Consider the following 22500-nt stretch of genomic DNA (forward strand, 5'->3'; position numbering starts at 1 on the left):
ATATATATATATATATATATATATATATGCATATATATATATATATATATGCATATATATATATATATATATATATATATATATATATATATATATATATATATATATATATATATATATATATATATATATATATATATATATATATATATATATATATATATATATATATATATATATATATATATATATATATATATATATATATATATATATATATATATATATATATATATATATATATATATATATATATATATATATATATATATATATATATATATATATATATATATATATATATATATATATATATATATATATATATATATATATATATATATATATATATATATATATATATATATATATATATATATATATATATATATATATATATATATATCGGGCGTATAAAAAGTGGGGGAGGAGGGGAGACCAAGGCAACGTGTTGGCATGTCTTATCTGTGATCAGACCAAAAATTGGATGGTCAAACAGCAAATGACGACTTAATCAAGGACTCACCGTGCAATCCACTCATTCTTAACGATGATCGGAAAGAGACAAGCACAAATGGGCGGCAGTTTCTGCAACTTCTCTTCCAGCTCAGGTGATTCAGTTGTCAGACACTGCAGGTCAAGATAAGTGAGATATCATAATCTCCAGTGCAAAATTCGCACACCAGCTTCCAAGAATTTGCATGAAATAATTCAAACAAGCAATAAGAACATTTTATTTGTCACTCGCAAATACCACCCGTCACTTTTCTGATGGGAAGACGAAAGGGGGAAGGGAGAAAAAGAGGGTGGAAGAGGGAGAGAGGGGTGGGAGAGAGAGAGCAGAGGGTGAAGAGGTGGAGGGGACAAGAGAGAGGAGGGAAGGGAAAACACTGAGGTGAGAGGAAGGGAAGGCAGACGTGTGGTGGAGCGTTCATTACGATTCATACCGTTTCATCAAAATGATTCTGCGGAGAATATCAGTGAAGATGGAAACACAACAATGTCTGAAATCCATTTTGTACCAGTCATTTAATAAACACAGTCTGGAGACAAACTCCCACCCAGACGCGTCCGGAGCCAAACACCGCCGGGACGCGTCCGGAGCCAAACACCGCCGGGACGCGTCCGGAGCCAAACACCGCCGGGACGCGTCCGGAGCCAAACACCGCCGGGACGCGTCCGGAGCCAAACACCGCCGGGACGCGTCCGGAGCCAAACACCGCCGGGACGCGTCCGGAGCCAAACACCGCCGGGACGCGTCCGGAGCCAAACACCGCCGGGACGCGTCCGGAGCCAAACACCGCCGGGACGCGTCCGGAGCCAAACACCGCCGGGACGCGTCCGGGAGCCAAACACCGCCGGGACGCGTCCGGGAGCCAAACACCGCCGGGACGCGTCCGGGAGCCAAACACCGCCGGGACGCGTCCGGGAGCCAAACACCGCCGGGACGCGTCCGGAGCCAAACACCGCCGGGACGCGTCCGGAGGCAAACATCGCCGGGACGCCTCCGGAGCGAAACACCGCCGGGACGCGTCCGGGAGCCAAACACCGCCGGGACGCGTCCGGAGCCAAACACCGCCGGGACGCGTCCGGGAGCCAAACACCGCCGGGACGCGTCCGGAGCCAAACACCGCCGGGACGCGTCCGGGAGCCAAACACCGCCGGGACGCGTCCGGAGCCAAACACCGCCGGGACGCGTCCGGAGCCAAACACCGCCGGGACGCGTCCGGAGCCAAACACCGCCGGGACGCGTCCGGAGCCAAACACCGCCGGGACGCGTCCGGAGCCAAACACCGCCGGGACGCGTCCGGAGCCAAACACCGCCGGGACGCGTCCGGAGCCAAACACCGCCGGGACGCGTCCGGGAGCCAAACACCGCCGGGACGCGTCCGGAGCCAAACACCGCCGGGACGCGTCCGGAGCCAAACACCGCCGGGACGCGTCCGGAGCCAAACACCGCCGGGACGCGTCCGGAGCCAAACACCGCCGGGACGCGTCCGGAGCCAAACACCGCCCGGACGCGTCCGGAGCCAAACACCGCCCGGACGCGTCCGGAGCCAAACACCGCCCGGACGCGTCCGGAGCCAAACACCGCCCGGACGCGTCCGGAGCCAAACACCGCCCGGACGCGTCCGGAGCCAAACTCCGCCCGGACGCGTCCGGATCCAAACACCGCCCGGACGCGTCCGGAGCCAAACACCGCCCGGACGCGTCCGGAGACAAACACCGCGCGGACGCGTCCGGAGCCAAACACCGCGCGGACGCGTCCGAGCCAAACACCGCGCGGACGCGTCCGGGAGCCAACACCGCGCGGACGCGTCCGGAGCCAAACACCGCCGGACGCGTCCGGAGCCAAACACCGCGCGGACGCGTCCGGAGCCAACACCGCGCGGACGCGTCCGGAGCCAAACACCGCCCGGACGCGTCCGGAGCCAAACACCGCGCGGGACGCGTCCGGGAGCCAAACACCGCGCGGACGCGTCCGGAGCCAAACACCGCCCGGACGCGTCCGGGAGCCAAACACCGCGCGGACGCGTCCGGGAGCCAAACACCGCCCGGACGCGTCCGGAGCCAAACACCGCCGGACGCGTCCGGGAGCCAAACACCGCCCGGGACGCGTCCGGGAGCCAAACACCGCGCGGACGCGTCCGGGAGCCAAACACCGCCCGGGACGCGTCCGGGAGCCAAACACCGCCCGGACGCGTCCGGGAGCCAAACACCGCCCGGACGCGTCCGGAGCCAAACACCGCCCGGACGCGTCCGGAGCCAAACACCGCCGGGACGCGTCCGTAGCCAAACACCGCCGGACGCGTCCGTAGCCAAACACCGCCCGGACGCGTCCGGAGCCAAACACCGCGCGGACGCGTCCGGGAGCCAAACACCGCGCGGACGCGTCCGGAGCCAAACACCGCGCGGACGCGTCCGGAGCCAAACACCGCGCGGACGCGTCCGGAGCCAAACACCGCGCGGGACGCGTCCGGAGCCAAACACCGCGCGGGACGCGTCCGGAGCCAAACACCGCGCGGACGCGTCCGGAGCCAAACACCGCGCGGACGCGTCCGGGAGCCAAACACCGCCGCGGACGCGTCCGGAGCCAAACACCGCGCGGACGCGTCCGGGAGCCAAACACCGCGGACGCGTCCGGGAGCCAAACACCGCGCGGACGCGTCCGGAGCCAAACACCGCGCGGACGCGTCCGGAGCCAAACACCGCCGGACGCGTCCGGGAGCCAAACACCGCGCGGACGCGTCCGGAGCCAAACACCGCGCGGACGCGTCCGGAGCCAAACACCGCGCGGACGCGTCCGGAGCCAAACACCGCGCGGACGCGTCCGGGAGCCAAACACCGCGCGGACGCGTCCGGGAGCCAAACACCGCGCGGACGCGTCCGGGAGCCAAACACCGCGCGGACGCGTCCGGAGCCAAACACCGCCCGGACGCGTCCGGAGCCAAACACCGCCCGGACGCGTCCGGAGCCAAACACCGCCCGGACGCGTCCGGAGCCAAACACCGCCCGGACGCGTCCGGAGCCAAACACCGCCCGGACGCGTCCGGAGCCAAACACCGCCCGGACGCGTCCGGAGCCAAACACCGCCCGGACCAAGGCCCCCCCCGCCCCCGAACTGCAGGCTCTTTGTTACCATCAGATCCTGTTTTATTAATTTTCCCTGTGCACACCCATTTTCCTCTGCCCTATTGTCAATACCATTACGAACATTGCAACTTGTGTAATTTGTCACGATGTTGCACTTTCATTGATTGGAATGGTTGAGGACGCAATTACCTCAGTCACCGAAGGTGGATGCAGGTTATGTTTTCATCCCTGTCATTTTGTCTGTGAGCAGGATATTTCAAGAAGTTGTGGTTGGAGTCACAAAATTTTGTGGACAGGATGGGTGTGTGACAAGGAAGAACTGATTCGATTTTGGCGAAGATCGGAATCCGGATCGAAGAATTTAAGTGATTCTTTACCATTGAGATGGGGACAAATATGTGACCCTCCAGTACAAAACCAGTCGGAAGTCACAAAAATTCAATATTCAGTTATTGGGTTTATTTGAAAGGCCATAAAATAGGCATCACAACGGTGTATTATACATGGTTGTCCGTCACAAACTGACCGAGATATCTTACGATGAAGTTTCACAACACACGTTATTGGGACAATCAAAATAACCGGATATTAGCTTCTGGAGTTTGAGAAACAAAGTCCTTAGCAACGTATAGCAGCAATAGTTTCTCAAACTCCAGAAGCTAATATCCGGTTATTTTGATTGTCCCAATAACGTGTGTTGTGAAACTTCATCGTAAGATATCTCGGTCAGTTTGTGATGGACCACCATGTATAATACACCGTTGTGATGCTTATTTTATGGGCTTTCAAATAAACCCAATATTGAATGTTTGCGACTTCCGACTGGTTTTGTACTGGTGGGTCACATACAATATACAGTACAACATGCAATTTCAAAAAGTTGTGGTTGGATTATGACAAAACGTGGTAGATTAGTTGGGTAGGTGACAACAAGCCAAATGGATTTTGGTAAAAGTCCAGATGCACATCCGGCCTATCAGTAGGATAGAAAACGTAAACTGTTCAGCCTGGCAGAGGGAGGTATGCACTCAACCGAGTACCGTTCTGGTTTATATATAGAATCAAGGTTCGTACAAGAGCAACACAACTGACGATGGTGTCCTATTATATTGTCACATGCCAAGGTTCGTGACTACCCAAAGGTTGTGCTCCGGCAGTTTAGCCGAAAAAGGCAGTAACCACACCCAAGTCACTGAGCCGATTGCAGCCTGGATTTCAAGCAGTTGGAGTAAAAAGGCCATTTAAGTAAATACTAGTGAAAGTTACCACAAATGTTAGTGAGAGAAAACACTATTTACAGAATTTACTGAGATCATCTTAAATCCATCACAAACTAAGCATGTAAACAAGAGCAATAGTTCACAAAATGCATCAGTTCACAGTATTAAAATTCTGAAACCAAGACAGAAGTCAAGTATGTGGAGAATTTGAGATGGTGTATCAAATCTGAGAAGATCATATTAATGGTGTAGCAACAGTAAAGGCAGTCACAACTAATTTACAATGAAGCAGTATATGGTCAACATGGCGAAGGGAGAAGGAGAGGTAGTTTAAACATTTACAACACAAGCAATGCTGAAGCAGATGACAAAGCAGTACCACATGACAATGTTGTAAGATCAGTTTCATGTAATGTTGTGTTTAGCATCTCTGTGCAAATCTACTCAAACTCTCCCAACAATGGATGGAGGCCCTCAATGTTTGGCATGAGGTCAAGGCCATCTCTCGAGACATATCTTGAGATTTCAATACAGTCTGGCATCCATCCTTGCTCTCCAAACTCTCTGCTTATGGCATCGAAGGATAACTCCACCCTTGAGTTCCTGCCTTCCTCTACTCTCATAGCCAATGTGTGTCTCTCAACGGAATCCTTTAATCTCCGCTCACTGTGAAGACAAGAGTGCCACAAGGGAGTGTTCTGGGCCCAGTCCTATTCCTAATCTTCATCAATGATCTATCTGACTCTCTGGAAAATCCCCTTTATTTAATTTACCCGGTATTGAGAGTAAACGATTGATTACTTGGACAGCTAGTTACCAAATAGGAGAACAATCCTGGCTGGCCCACACAACAGACTGGGACTGAAAAAAACCACCAAGGGTTTTTTGTGTTCCACCTTTTGTACTGGGTATATATATATATATATATATATATATATATATATATATATATATATATATATATATATATATATATATATATATATATATATATATATATATACACACACACACACACACACACACACACACACACACACACACACACACACACACACACACACACACACACACACACACACACACACACACACACACACACACACATCGCAGAGGATCGGCAGGGTATTGAAAGCGGCAGTAATGAGGGTAAGTTTCAAACCTGTCTGCACCCGAAGGTGAGCTCTGAGGGTCAAGGAATAGCTCTTAAAGAATGAAAGGGCAGTGGTGTTGTACGCGGTGTCCTGTGGTTGTGGAGCCGAATATGTGGGAGAACCTTCGGCCAACGTATTGCTGAACACTGCAAGGTCTTTTAGTGCAACCATCCCAACAGGTCTGCCATTGTGAAACATGGTCTCAAGACAGAACAAACTCTCTTGTGGAATCGGGTTAGCATTTTGGGTTTGACCCCGAACAGGACCAGGAGACCGATTCTGGAGGCATGGCACGATGAAGGAACAGTCGCATCGATCACGCAGGAGGTGGTGGATTTGCCGTTAGCCTTTGGACCACTCCTGCATAAATGCTCCGCTATTGAATGGGAGGGATTCCACGTAAAACGTCATCCAGCTGGTTCATCAGGACAATCCCTTACACCTTCTCCACTCCATCCAATAACTCCCCCCTCCCCCATCCCAACGCTGCTGCATATAGTCAATTGCCCACCATACTGATACCATTGCAAACTTAATTACATTCATCAAATGGCACATGGGATGACACAAAATCGTGTTGACTTTTAATGAGACCAACCAATTATTCTCTGACATTATCTCAACATTTGGGGTTGCAATCCAATTGGGCGACATGAGTGTTTGATCCTTAAATGTGCTAATGGTTTGTTAATTTGATAACGGTGGTAATTCGTAAGTGACGTAACATGTGAGTTGATTGGTTGTCCAGCTTTGCCCACCCCAACCTTTGGCTGTATAGGGGGCTTTTGAAGTAATTTTCATCACTCTTGAGAAAGATCAGTGGTTGCACGTGGCTTGTCACACGTCACTAACCAAAAAATTAAGAAATTAGTAAACTAAAGATTGGAAAACTCACTTCACCTGTCTGTCTGTTACATAGACACTCCTACACCTCTGCAAGGATTTGGACAAAATTTGTCACGGACATAAAAGGGTGCACCAGCCAGGTTTTAGCGTGGTTCGCGACTCCTTAAACCCCCGGGGAAAATGATTGGGAATACTTCCTCGCAGTTCCATCTTTGGTGGTATAGTGGAACAAAAAAGTGCTGTAGCACATTGCCAAGCGAAGGTGAGACATGAAGGGTACTTCCACCCATGGTGGGAATGTCACCTAAAGGATTAAGCAGAACTTGAGCCCTGCAGGATGGATTTAATTTCCCCAGTTAACTGCAAGAATGGTGTCATCAAATATAGTCCGGTCGCTTAAAGGTCCCCTGACATGCAAAAGTACTGAAATTTCATTTATATATGTCCTCGAGGAGTTTTTCATCGTGATTTCAGATCTGACAATGTTTTTTCACAATACTCATTCTGTAAAATGTAAAATTAAAAAAAACAAACGTCCTCGGGAACGCCCCTAAAAATTCTCCTGAAAGGGGCGTAACCCACATGACGTCAACTACAGGATGACAAAAACTGCACGTAAATTACTCGGGTTGGTGGTCTACGTGATTCTATTGGCTTGCTGTGTGTCTCCACATTTGATTGGTCGACTCAATCGCTTCGTTCATTTCTGCTTTAAAAAAAAAAATCGAACATTTGTTTTTGAATAATGGATGGCATGGACTTTCACTTGTCTGGTAACGACAGTGAGTGTGAGAGAAATGAAGGATTTTGGTTTGAATCACATGGAGAATTGTCGGATAACGTAGTCGTGAGAGTAAGTTCAGCCAGCTGGAAATGAAATACGGCCTTTCAAGTTCGAGCCCGAAGCAGGACAAGCAGAGAAAAATGCCGATTAAATTCCCGGAGTTCATGATGATCGGGAGGACATCGAGGGAAGACTCGGAAATAACAACTGGTTAGACTAAATCCTATTCGTAATTCAAGAATGTAATGTAACGTAATCCAATGGAATTTCTCAATTCGCTCGAGCCACCCAGTGCGCCCCCTCACAAGCTGTTTCTCAAAGTTGGGTGCCTGATAATGCTACTTCGGAATCTTGATGTTCCACATTTATATAATGGTACATGATTGGTGATTAAACGGATGAGACGTAATGCCAAAGCCATTATCATAACTGGAATTGCAAAAGGACAAGATTCTCTCATTCACCAAATCCCCATTATTCCATCGGACCTGAATTTTGAATTCAAACAAATACAGTTTCCAATACTTGTGAGTATCGCAATGCCAATCAACAATAGCCAAGGCCAAACTCGGAAAGTGACGGGGATTGATTTGAGCGTTCCATGCTTTTCTCATGGTCAACTTTATGTCGCTATTTCGCAGTCGGCTCAACAGAGAACCTGCACATTCTTGCAGCTTAAGGCAGAACAAAGAATATTATTTGTCCAAATGCACTGTCATAAACGATAATGCGATCATCTCATGGGCTAAGAGTTCGAAGAATATTCTCAAAACACCGTGGATGTCGTTTGGACAATTCAGTTGTGAAAATAAATGGAAACACATAAGATCCGTTTAATACATGAACTTATCTTTTCCTGTGTCTGCATGATTGTCAATCATGTTAGGTCACTGTCCTTGAGGGTGGGAGTGCATGCTAAAAGTGCATGACAGGATGGATTGAATTTCCACAGACAACAGCCTGACTGTCATCTTCTGTGGTTATTCTTGCCACCACCGTGGCTAGCTTTTTCAGCCACTGCTGACAGATACTTTTCCGAGTATATATGTATGTACGTACTCACGCACGCACGCACGCACGCGCGCGCACGCACGCACGCACGCACGCACGCACGCACACACACACACACACGACAAAAGAAAAAATGGATACACCAGGGTAAATAAGGGTCACCAAGTATATTGAAAGAAACAGCTTTCACACAGGTGTGGCCCACATGTGTAAAATAAAGCAAGTAACATCCCAGAATGCTAAGGGCCATGTATAAAAATGCTGCACAGGTCGAGTTGCCTATAATTATGGCAAGCATGGCTGCAAGAAGAGAACTCAGAGACTTTGAAGAGGGATGATAGTAGATGATAAATGGACTTTCTGGGATGCCCATTCAAATGAATGGGGGAAAAGGAAAAAAAAAAAAAAAAATAAATAAATAAATAAATAAATAAACTTTCTGACTCAAGCCCCAAAAGCTCAAAATAGGAGACTGATTTTCTCCCCACCTATACAAGCAAATGTAAAATCGAGACTCATTGCCTCCCCCTCCCACACAAGCAAATGTAAAATTGAGACTATGAAAGATTGAGACTTACTGATTAAAGCACTTCTTCCCCCCAACATAATCACAGTCCTTTTATATTTTCATTCCACTCAAAGAGCGAACCAACGAATATTTGCCCATGTTCTACTTTAGGGAATAATTTCATTTTCTTATAACATTCATTTCCATCGAGTATACTCACAAAGAATAACTTGGAACTTGGTTCTTGGTTTAAATGTCTTTGTTGAGCAGAAATGAAATGATAAACCTCTCTTTATGCTCATATTTGACCACCTTCAGAGCCACATATCATTTTGAGATTGTAGGAAATTGTTTTTCCATTGTTCAATTGATAACCATCAAAGTCTTCAGTCCATTCAAGGATATTAATTTTTTTCTTTGCATCCTCCAACTTGTTTGTAATTAAATTTATCCGCTTATTTGTTTTATCTACTTTTAACCCCGGTTATTTCTTCAATAAGACTTATTTGATATTTCTCACATTCTTTATGTTTCCCATTTAAATACCAAGGCTGATGACATCTCCACTCCTTGGTTTGGTTATTGCTTGGTTCTATCATTTATAAATCAGTAAAAAGACAGTGGGAGCCGGTTAAAATTCACAACCCAATATTTTAACACTTCTACTTGTAACCATAAGGGAGACTATTGATTCCATTCTCCAAAATATTGTTACGGTGCCGGGGGTCGGCCGCGAGCCGACCGCTCTGACAGAGCCGTAAGTCGAGTCGGCCCGACTGATCGCCCAGAATGTAGATCGTCGCACGGATAAGTCCGAAGCCGACGGGTCCTTGAGCAAGAACCGTGAAGGGCCAATGTTTCTCCCACGTGGTACAGGGTTATTTGCCAATTCTTCAAAATACCGAGAGACCACGTGGCGATCTACCGAGCCTCCACACCCTCAATGGAACTCGTGCGAAACAAGCTGCTTAAGCGAGCCTGTCCCATGCTCGATTCCGAGCGGCTTAATCGCCGAGAACCGTCGGTCCGAATGTCCCCTTACGGCGGCCCAACGGCCTTCTAACTCCCAACACGCGACATGCTCAGTCAATGAAAGAAATGGACGCGACGAGCTGAAAACATTTAATAATTTGGGTTTATTTATACAGTAATCGGGGAACTAGGGAAGCCACGCAAGAGGCAGGGTTAAACCGACTGTACGAAATGTAATACAAATAAATAGAGCACAGGCACTTAACAGTTCTCCACTTCTTAGATGGGCCCACTGACACACATATGCACACACACCCAAGAAATGGTGGCTGATGCCTTTAATAAGGACTTCAGCTCGGAGGGTCAGATGAGCTGAAACCCAGAACCTATCTCAAACCTCTCCACCTCGTGTGGTCTTCAAGCTGTTCGGACCTGGGCTCCAGCGAGGGCAAGCTCGATCCAATCGCCATGAGCCGCGATCCTTCCCCAGCTCCAGCAGATCCCCTCGCGCTCCGGACTACGTGCTGGTGAAACGAAACACCGAGCCTTCCCGAAGATGCGTCGCTTTCCAAGTCGAGCCAGCCGAACCAAGATGAGGCCACGAAGCAGAACAAAGGCCGAACCAGAACAACTCAGAACCAGCACGACCCTTTGAACCACCGACTGCACAGCCAACTCGAAGAAGCACCAGCAGAACAACAACCTCAAACCAACTCGACCACCCTTGAACCAGGCCGACACTCTTCGACCACCAGGCCGAAGAAGAACCACGACAACCCGAACCAACTCCTCCGATGAACAACTCTCTGACCAACCAGCTCCTCCGATGAACCACCAACAACCAGCCCGAACTCTCCCTTGAACAACTCTCGACGAACTCATGACAACAAAGCAGCCACAACCCCCTCTTCCGATGAACAACCACCCGAACCAAGCAGAGGGTCCCTTTCTTATCCCTATCGCCCCCTCCCCTGCTCTCGGCGCGACTCATGCCCTCGTGCGCCACCCAGCCCCCCCCCACACACACACACAACCGCAGGTGGGAGGGAGTTGTTTACGTCCTTGCATCATGGGACGGGAGGGTTCTTCTTCCTCTTTGCAGAGGAGGGGGAGGGTCGTTCTTCTTTGTGTTCTGATCGAACCCTAACTATTAAAATGAATCACAGCGCATTTAATCAATTTTTCCCATTTAACAATGGAAGGCGAGCTATCTATAGAACATGTACTTACCGAGATAACTGAGCTAAAGGACCTGAATGATGAGTGCGATAATGGTTTCCAGATTCGCAACAATATATTTTTTATCATCAAAAGCTCCCAATGCTTTCTTATTTATCTCTTCTATATATAATTGATGTTTATAACTTCTTATTGTATTCATTTTTCTGTACTCTTCCTTCTTTAAGGCAAAACAGTTGTAATAATGTTTAAAGTTTATCGTTTCCTTGATTATATTTTTCTTTATTCCCTTTAGCTTCTTATCACACCTTTCAATGTTATTATCAATATACGTGAAAGCATAAGACTTTGATCTCAAACCTATAAATTCACTCATGATCTTCCCACCCAATTCATCTTTTAACTTACCAATAACCTTTTTATTCTTTGATGAAAACAACACATCACCTGACATCATATACATCAACATTATCAATCATATCCTCATATACATCACTTGTCTAAATTTCTAATATAAAACTAACTGTATCCATATATAACAATGACATATCCTTATACTTTGATTTTAAATCATTATAGTAATAGTCATACATTAATGACAGACAAGTCAAGAATTGATGTTCCGACATAAATAGGTTTATCCATTTCAATACGCTCTTTTTTAAAATGAATAGTACAAAAGTTCTCTGAAAACACCTCCGCTCACTCAAAACTTGGTCTATTAATTAACTTTGAAGCCTGTTTCCAAGATGTAGCAAGTCTTATGTTTTGTCGATTCCTAATATTTTCCATAGTCTTTCCAAATACAGTGTTATTTATTAATTTATAAAGGTCCTTCTCAAAATCTGGTTTTGCTTCTGTTCTCCTTTTTGTATTAAAATCATATCAATATATTTCTTTAACCAATGACTTTGTGTAAATTTCAAAATTCTATGAATTTTCCTCACTCTCAACCCAGCAGATAAATATTGTCTCAAATTCCTTTGATGCAAAACATAACTTTTTCATTTAATGCAGTAAGTAATTTTTCTGGAGATTTACCTTTTATATTAAATGACTATTGGTAATCACTTAACCATTCTTTTCTTGGACTTTCTTTATCAGGGGCATAAGGTTGGTCTTTATGTTTGTGATGAAGTTCTTCTGGATATTTTAAATCAACCTCAAAATAATATCCAACTTCAGCTTCATCCAATTCTTTTTGCGAGGAGCCAACAATGTCTTGTAAAACTTTTCATAATGTTTTTCTTTAACCCATTTAAGTTTTCCATAAGGTAAAGATTGAGACATAGCCCACCCATACAAATTGTTAGCAACATAATACAGCAGGTAAGAGTTGTCCTCATTCTTATTATAATCAGGAAGATATTTGTGATTTTCTTTAGCATATCTCTTGGAACATACTTCAGATATTCCTCCTCTTTTAGCCTTCTCTATCATTAAAAGCATATCTATATCACTGATTAATTCCTAATTCTGTTTTGTAATTTTTAGATCCTCGTGGAGGATCTCCAAGTCTTACTCACGTTGTTGTTCTTCTGCTTCTTCTTGTGGACTTCTTTCTTTCACAGCCTACAGTTTTCATCGAAACTTCCTGAAACTTGGCATATATATATCTATACATATATATATATATATATATATATATATATATATATATATATATATATATATATATATATATTTATATAAAAATACCTTGCGCAGACAAGGAACCATCTCCAATTTTGAAAATTCCTCCTAGAAAAAAAAGTTATGACGTCAAAATATCTCCGCGAATGGAAATCCCCGAAAAAATTATCTCCGAAACTAGGAAAGCTTTTTAAATTCTGTTTGCGGTAATCAAACAGGGAATTAGCAGAGATGAATTACCGCACATATGACATCACTGACGTCATATCAATTTTTGTGGATCAGCCTGGTACAACGACTCAAAGTAACCGGCCCAGCGGGCCTTCACTTTGGACTCCTCTGTCAAGAGCCTACCACCCTCTGCTCTCACTGCAGTACACCGAGGGATGGGCTTGGATGAACGCAATGCACGAATTCCCCTGTAAGTAGGACGAGAATCACTTGACCACAGGTGATGCTCTAGCCCCTCAGATTCCTCGCACATCAGCCTCCTTTCCACCCTCAGCTCACGTACAGTTTTACGCCTCAGCTCCCTGAACAGCTCAGCTCTGCCATTCAGCCTGGCCCTGCAACTCTGGTCAATGGTATCCAGTGTCCCAAGAGACAAAATTCTTCTTTGCCCTACGGTGAGTTCCAAGACATCCACCGGCAACATCAAGGACGGTGATCTTGAAGGCACTCCACAACTTTTCAGGACCTCCCAAAGCATCCAGACCCCCCAAATGTTCACTCAGCTTGTTTGCAAACTCCTCAGCTACTCTCTCATCCTTGAGCTTGCCAACATCCAACCTAGTCTGGGATGGTACAATTCTCCTGGATTTAAGGTGCAACTTCAGAGTTGTTACAACAAGCCAGTGATCAGTATTGAGGAACTGAGCACTCCGGTAGACCCTGCAGTTCTGGATCATCCTCCAGCGACCATCAACGAGGACATGGTCAATCTCCTTTGGCACACCACGAGCGTTGGAATACCAAGTCCAGCGATGAGCTTGTGGGCGCTGAAACCATGAACCGGCCACCCTAAGTCTATGACTTCTTGCAAAGTCAAGGAACTTAGTGCTATTCAGGTTCACAGTTCCAGACCCATGGGGACCAATAGATGTCTCATTACCATCCCTATCAGTTCCAGTCGATGCATTGAAATCCCCCAAGACTAGAAGTGTATCTCGTCTGGGACACTGATGAACCACAGACTCGAGCGTGGTGTAGAATGCATCCTTCACGGTGAGATCACTCGCCTCAGCCGGAGCACAAAAAGACCAGGGAAATGACACCTGAGGAGTGACAAATCCTTCGTCTCATAATACGCCCGTTGACCAGTGTTACCTCAATTATCATTGGAGTCAGCTTATTTATCACAGTTACAGCAACTCCTTGGGCATGGTCACCATCAGAGTGACCAAACCAATAGTAGGTGTAACCACCCACCATGATCTCACCACTATCTGGTCTCCGAACCTCAGAGAGTGCTGCAATACTGATGTTCAAACGCTTGAGCTCAGATGATGATGGAGACAGGTGATCATCCTCTCTTTGGGATAGGACATTCCAGACACCCACCCGAAGGAACCGCCTCAGGTTAACCCAAGGAGACCGCCGTCTGGTGGACGACACCTCAGCACAACTCCGACACACTCTCCCACAATCTGACCCAGGGATGTAACCCCATGGTTTCCCTCCTATCATCAAAGATTGGGGGTTCCGAAGGCTTTGCCCCAATCCCGTCATCCGGTGAGCTGCCCTTCGAAGGGAAGCTGCACAGGAGGTACTCCCATGGAGTGGGTTTTCGGATTTCTTTGCGTTTTTGTGTTTTGCGGAATGAAGGGTTTTACGGTGGCCGGAGTGCAAATCCTGCCACCAACCTACTTATAAGAAGTAACCCAACTTCAGGAGGACATCCGCAGACACAGTTGGGCATGAAATATCGATGGTCGTTTGCTCACAAGGAGCTCCTCCACCCTTTGACAGGTTTTGTTTTTAATCCTGCTGGGTGTTCATATCCAAACACCCTCCTCACCAAAAAACCTGGTGGGGGAGACGGTTTCATCGCCGACAACCCGACCATGGAACAGGTTAGTACAGGTTTACATGATACCTGGAGCAAGTCACCGATCTAATCTGGCCTCACCTTCAAATTCCCTGCAGTGTCTTGTTTACCCTGTGTCACCCACCCCATCCCTCTCCCTTACACAGATCTCCTCATATCTCTGTTCCCCACTGTTTTTTCCTTGAAATTTGAATCGGATTTGCATATTGGGTCACAGACCTGGTTCACCAAAAATCAGAACAATCCATTTTGCCATTTTGACATGTCAAAGGTTTCCATGACAACAATTTTCAGCCCATTATAATCAAATGGGCCTTTTGTGAATGTCTTTACCACACCGCAGTAATTTTTCGATACCAACTTACATAGCTTATTTGTATGTATGTGTGGTATACGTGAGGAAAGTTTGGTCAAATTCGGTCAAAGGTCAAGGTCAAGGCCATTAAAAACATGTCAAACACCTATTAGGCCACAATTAGAAAATGTACTGTATCAACCAAATTTGTTACACAACATTCAATCATTTAAAACACTTGATATGTCAAATTTACGAAATTACCAAATTGCTGTTTCCATGGCAACTATTGTTTATTTGGATTTCACAAGCATCATGCTGTACACAACACCTTCCTTTCGTGTTTGTTTGTTCACTGCCTGTGAGCAGGATATATCAAAAGGTTATGGATGGATTTGGATAAAACTTGGTGGATAGGTTGAGTGTGAGGCTGGATCTGCATCTGGACCTTAATCAAAATCAAATCAATTCGTCCTTGTCAATCAGTGAACGACAAAATGTAAACTGGTCAGCCTGGTGGAGTTACGTGCTCTACCGAGTGCCATTCGAGTGAAGGATGGATTGAGCTTCAAAAGTCTATGGCTGAAGTTGAAAATTCCATGTCACATTCTTGTGGATGTCAAATCATCTGCTCGTTTCTGTTGGAGAATGAATGTCAACAGATTAAAGTCACATGACAGTTTTCTTTGTTTTGCACTTCCCACTAAGAGGAAGTCTTCTTGTCCATATTTGTCTGCCAACACAGACCAACTCTTGTTCTCATACCGACGAGTTTTCCATTGGTTGTTCACCCCCAAAATGGATGCAAAATGTATGCAGCAGGTTTTCTTGGGGTCATCCACAAACCTTGTTAATGCAAAGTTTAGAACTAGATGCCACATTCATACCTTCTTCAAAGAGCAGGTCGCATCAGCAATGACAGCAGAGGACACAGTAGAAATGATGTCAGCACAGAGATCTTGTTGACATGCACGCCAATGGAAAATGCAGTTTACAAACTCTGAGAATGCAGGCTGCAATTTTGACATTATCTGCACAAAAACAAATATACTTCATCTTATTAACCCTGTGGAAGTTTCTCCAACAAATTAGTTGAGATTAGTAGAGAAAATTGCAAATAGACAGCAGAAAACCATCAGTAAATGTGTTAGTGTGGTCTCGCCAAAGCGAGAATGTTGATCGTAGCTATTCTCCACAAACTGTCTTCTTGCAGTAAGTCCATTTGCAAACATTTCTAATCAGAATAAAGACCACGTACTGCACCATAGTTCCAAGAAGGAAGCCAGACAGATCACGCACGCACGCACGCACGCACGCACGCACGCACGCACGCACGCACGCACGCACGCACACACACACACACACACACACACACACACACACACACACACACACACACACACACACACACACACACGAGGTCCGTCTAAAAAGTAACGGGACTGAGCCTTATGTGTGCTCCACTTACAGAACTTGAATAAATGGGTTGCGTCACAGTCTTTCGCAACATTCCAGCAATATATATGATTGATGATGGTTGACTGTGCTCATTGTGTCATTTTTTACAGGTCGTGCTTTACATGTTGTCTAGATTGAATCGTCGCGCTATGAGTCATGAGCAGAGAGCCAATTTGAAGTTCCTTGTCAAGCTTGGCAAAACACCTTCCGAATCCTTCAAATTGCTGCAGCAAGTCTGCGGGGAAGAAACGATGTCACGTACACGTGCATTTGAATGGAACAAGAGGTTCAAAGAGAGATGGGAGGAGGTTGAAGACGATCCACGGTCTGGAAGACCTTCAATGAGCAGAACGGCGGACAACATCGAGCGTGCGAAGCAGATGTGTGCGCAGATCGTTGACTCACGGCATGGATGATTGCTGAGGAACTTTCCATCAACAAGGACACTGGCTGGAACATCATCACTGAAAATCTTGATATGCGCAAGGTGTGCGCAAAGATGGTGCCCAAGCTGTTGTCTGAGGACCAGAAACAGCAAAAAGTCACTGTCTGTCAAGACATTATCGAGCGCCTCGAGGACGATCCAGACCTGCTCGGGAGAGTCATTACTGATGAATCGTGGATATTCGAATATGATCCCGACACCAAACGGCAGAGTCGTCAGAGGAAAAGTCCGGCATCACAAGACCAAAGAAAGCAAGGATGTCGAAGTCGAAGGTCAAGGTGATGCTCATCGTGTTTTTTGACATCAAGGGCATCGTCCACTTCGAGTTTCTACCACAGGTCAAACAGTGAATCAATACGTGTGCAAGAAAGGTCCTCCAGCGCCTCATGAGATCAGTCCGGGACAAGACGAGGGATCTGTAGGAGAACAACGCCTGGGTGCTCCACCATGACAACGCCCCTGCTCACAGTGCCCTGAGCATCCGACAGTTTCTGGCGGAGAGGAACGTGCCAACTCTGGAGCAACCTCCATATTCGCCAGACTTTTCCCCTTGTGATTTTTTCCTATTACTCAAGCTCAAGGGGGTGATCAAGGAGACCCGATTTCCTGATGTGGAGGCCATCAAATGGGCCATGACAACGGAGCTCCGGAGGATTCCAGAAGAAGCCTTCCGGGGATGCATCGAAGCGTGGAAGAGGATGGACAAGTGTGTGAGACTGGAGGGAAACTATTTTGAAGGGGACAAGCTGAGATTTCAATATATTTTTTGGAATAAAATTTCTGTGAAGTCAGTCCCGTTACTTTTAGACGAACCTCGTATATACATACAAACACACACATATAAACACACAAACACAGATATATTATGTACTAGTTAGTACTTACAAAAGCTATTTTATTTGAAGTTATCACCTTAACTTATAAACCAGCCACTGATTTCCCAATTGCCCGGATCATCAGCTGGGCACCATTTTTCATCGAGGTTTTGATCCTTTCAGCCAAGAACCTCTCCAAACAGTAGATCCACAACCCCAGTCGCAGGTCCACATCAATAGATTACTCAACATCAATGGACCAACAACCCAAAGTTGTGTCCAGTCAGTCAACACAGCAATGCAATATCCTGATACAAACTTATTTAATTATTCCTACATATGACTAACTTTTCATCAAACATCACTTTATATGATAATATATTAAGTGATAAACACTTCACCTTGTATACATGTTCATGACACAGCACCTTCATATAACCATACACACAAACTGTCATTCAAATATTCAAACTGTTATTAACAACCCATTTTAACACGCAGCACTGCATATCTCAGGAACCACGAATAAATTATATTCATGCTTAGGCCTTAGTTATTTTATAACTTGGTTTACGGATCCGCCGACGGTATATTTGCTGAAATGAAATATAAATATAAAACATATTTTTAGCCTTTTTAGGTCATCTCTTCGAGCATGACCTGATAATATTGGTGTTGAGAGGAGAGGTGACGATCCGTCCGTCCGTCCGTTCACAATGAAGTTGAAGCGGGAGATCTGGTCATTAGTGATCCTGATAGAGGTCGATGAGACGTACACGATGGTATGACTTTCAAGATCACCGAAGGTCAAGGTCAAGGTCACGAGGCATTTGAAGTTGCGAAAATGACAATTTTCAAATTATATCTCCTCCGCCATTTCTCAAGCAATCTTGAATTTGATTGTGGCAAATGAATCTATGGGACAATATCTAAATTTGGTCGGGCTGGATTTTTGATATTCGCTTTCGTTTTCGTGTCACGTGACTTCAAAGTTGGCAAAAAATGCGAAAATGACGATTTTCAAAATCTATCTCCTCCTACATTTCTCAAGCAATCTTTAATTTGATTGTGGCATATGAATCTATGGGACAATATCTAAATTTGGACGGGCCGGATTTTCGATATTCGCTTTCGTGTCACGTGACTTCAAAGTTGGCAAAAAATGCGAAAATGACGATTTTCAAAATCTATCTCCTCCTACATTTCTCAAGCAATCTTGAATTTGATTGTGGCATATGAATCTATGGGACAATATCTAAATTTGGTCAGGACGGATTTTCGCATTTCGCTTTTGCGTCATGTGACTTCAAAGTTTGCAAAAACTGCCCTACCTTCAGGAGGCTATATATTTTCTCGCAGAGATGACCGTCACTCCCGCACGGGTGTATTTTATATTTATACATTTTCCGCCAAAGGTGCAAAAGTTTCAAAATCAGAAATGTAAACGTCGGCATTTATTTTCAAAATATAATTTCGTGCGCGCGCGCCAAAATGCAGTCACCTTTAACTGAGCTGCGCAGTCGAGCTGCGCAGTAGAGCTGCGCAGTCGTCTTCGGTCATGGCGTCTGAGCAGTGGCCAGCGTGGTTCAGATTGACTGTGGTTTCTGGGGCGAAAGTGATTGTTTGTTTTTTTTGTTTGTTTGCTTTTTGTATACCTTGTCGAGGCTCGTGTGAGAGCTAACACACAATGCACATCATGGGGGACATGAGACAAGAGAGGAGGGAGTGGGAAGGACAAAACAGTGGGGAACAGAGACATTCGGAGATTTGTGGAAGGGAGAGGGATGGGACGGGGAACATGGGGAATAGAAGATGGACATTACAGGGACTTTCAGGAAGGAAAGCAGGGAATTTGAAGGAGGTGGGCTTGGGTGGATTATCGGGGGTAGAAAAGATTGAGGATTTGGATGAGGGATGATAAGAGGTGGTGGTGAACAGCTGTTTTGAAGGCCTGGAGGAAAGAATGGGAATGAATAGAGTGAGGGAGTTTATTCCAAAGGTGGGAAAAAAGAGGAATGAAAGAGTGAAGGTGAGCAGTGATTCATGATTTTGGTAGTTTTACCAGAAGGGGGTTGTTGGCGGACCTTGAGCGTCCTGCGGAAATGTGGTGGGGACAAATCGCAGAGAGAGCTGGGGGGGGGGGTTAGGCTGGAGAGGAGACGGTAGAAGACGGAAAGACGACCGACCAATCTGCAGTGAATGAGTGAGAGGCCCAAAGACTCAGCCTCATTGCGGGAGATGCCAATGATCCGAAATGCCTTGGTTTCTACAGCGTGAAGCCGAGAAAGGTGGGAGACAGGAGCACCAGCACAGAGGGGACAGCAGTACTCAATCAAGCTGCGGACAAAAGCTTTGTAAGTGGTCAGGAGCTCAGGTGGGCCGAGGAAGGACTTTGCACGACGGAGGATTCCCTGTCGGCGACTGGCTTTGGAGGCGAGGCTTGAAATGTGGCTTTCCCAGGAAAGATCATGACAGATAGTGAGACCCAGAAGCTTGAAAGAAAGGACTTCTTCTCGAGGATTGTTGAGAAAGTGGATGGCGGGATTTTCTAAACGGTCCTTTCGAAGAGACATAGTGAGAGTGTGAGATTTGTCCGGATTGAAAGACATGTTCCACATGTTGGACCAGTTTGTGATTTTACCCAGATCTGCCGTGAGTGAATAAGCTGCTGCATTCCGGTCTGAGGGATGACAGATGGTACGGCAGAGGGTGGAGTCATCAGCAAACAGATGTAGAAGATTTTCCAGAGAGTCGGAGAGATCATTGATGAAAACCAGAAAAAGAACAGGGCCCAGAATGCTACCTTGAAGAATTCCAGCCTGGACAGGCAGAGGGGATGAAAGAACTCCATTTTGGGACACACGGTGACTGCGACAGGAGAGGAAGTCTGCGAGCCATGAGTTGTTAAGAAGTACGTCAGCAGTATAAATTTGAGTGACTGTATTGGTGATTTAATCACGCAACATCTTGACGACGAATATTCTGGCCGAACTATTGCATCAATTCAGTGCAGCAGCAGGGATGATTCGCAGGCTGCTCTCGATCGTGCCGATTTTGTTTCCATCGAAAGTTGTACACCGCTGTTCGTATTGGAAGATTTTGGTGCCAAGTACGTCAAAGTTTCCCTGCGAGATGCTGATATTCAGCCTTCAATGGACCAGAAATCAGCCTTTGATGTGCTCATGGGGATGGGGATACGGTACAATCAGATGGCCACTGAAAACTAAGCTGGTTGTGGCTCTGATTGGCCGTTTTGAGTGTGTTGACTCCGAGGAGACAGCTCTTTTAAATCATATCCTGCACTATGCACTGGTGTGCATGCACACATCTATGACTTGGACAGTAATTTTCTCAGCATTATTTCCATTTGTTTGATGATCCAACAGGTTCCTATAAGAAAAACATGCCAGACAATAATGTAAAAACAAGTTTTAATCCTTCTTTATTGTTTTTCACATCAGATGATACAGTGAACAATGGCATCCTGCATTTGAATGGTTTTCCATCTTCAATGTTTTCTTAGATCCTCCTGATCCAGGATTTATATTCCCCCCCCCCCCCACCGACCCTTGTATTTTCCATGGAACATCTGAAAAGAAATCATAAAAATATATGATTTCTAAAAATTGAAATTATATTTATATTTCGACCCACCAACCCTACATTTTAGCTGAAGAACTGCATAAACCAAGTTATAAAATAACTAAGGCCTGATTTACAATGTATTTTATAAATAATATTTATTATATTTTTTATCTAAATACCTCCATTATTAAATACCATCTGTACATGTTTAATCAATAGTATTAAACAAAGAATTTACCTCACTAAAATAATTAATTCATTATTATATAAAATGCAATGCAATAGGAACTTGTTTATACGACAATCAACCAAACTTAAATAAAAAGTGACGATTGAGTCGAAAGACATTCTCACAAGACCTGATCATCAACCAAATATCCTCTGTTTGACATGATGGAAAAAAACCTTTTTAGCATGTTCCACAAAATCATCCTTCACTGAACAAATTCTTGCAAATCTAAGTAGCTGAGATGAAAAGACATTGTAACCCATTTTAATTGGTACATTGCACATGAAAAGGTGTCCAAGACTACAGAGAAACTGAAATCATCAACTTAATGATAAAAATTTGGACTAAAGCAATTCTGTCCAACTTCAACCAACCCAGACAGATATGCAGCAACTGTACAATCATTACCACTCCTGTTTACAATCAGGCTAACAGCTCTGGATAAATCTTGTGAAGCTATCAAAAAAATTAGTTAACCACACAAAAATCATCCATATAATGACATGTAGGAGATAATATTTTAGCTAATCCTAAATTTTTTTCTCCTTCATCAGTTTCTGCATGAATGGAAATTCACAGAAAATATGAAAAATGCTCACTAATTGGGGGATCCAATTCCCACCCATGGGAATACCCTTAACCTGTGAAACATTTCCCGCAAAAAAGACACAAAAGTGTTAAAGAAAATAAAATCAACAACATCCTTAAACTTCTGCATATCAAAAC

At 45.3% G+C, this 22500-nt stretch overlaps 1 protein-coding gene across 2 annotated transcripts in view; it reads right to left on the minus strand.

Moving 5' to 3' along the window:
- NCAPG2 (non-SMC condensin II complex subunit G2) overlaps positions 1 to 22500 on the minus strand; it is a 261538-nt gene that overhangs the window by 74476 nt on the left and 164562 nt on the right. For both annotated transcript variants that reach the window (XM_085875556.1, XM_085875555.1), the window contains exons 24-25: positions 16130 to 16273; positions 527 to 630 (exon numbers count right to left, since the gene is read on the minus strand). In XM_085875556.1, coding sequence (XP_085731682.1) covers positions 527 to 630; positions 16130 to 16273 — 248 coding nt within the window. The remainder of the gene's footprint in view (positions 1 to 526; positions 631 to 16129; positions 16274 to 22500) is intronic.

This window comes from Eptatretus burgeri, chromosome 3, assembly GCF_056783735.1.
Source record: "Eptatretus burgeri isolate ZD-2024b chromosome 3, Ebu_testis_v1, whole genome shotgun sequence".
NCBI lineage: Eukaryota > Metazoa > Chordata > Myxini > Myxiniformes > Myxinidae > Eptatretus > Eptatretus burgeri.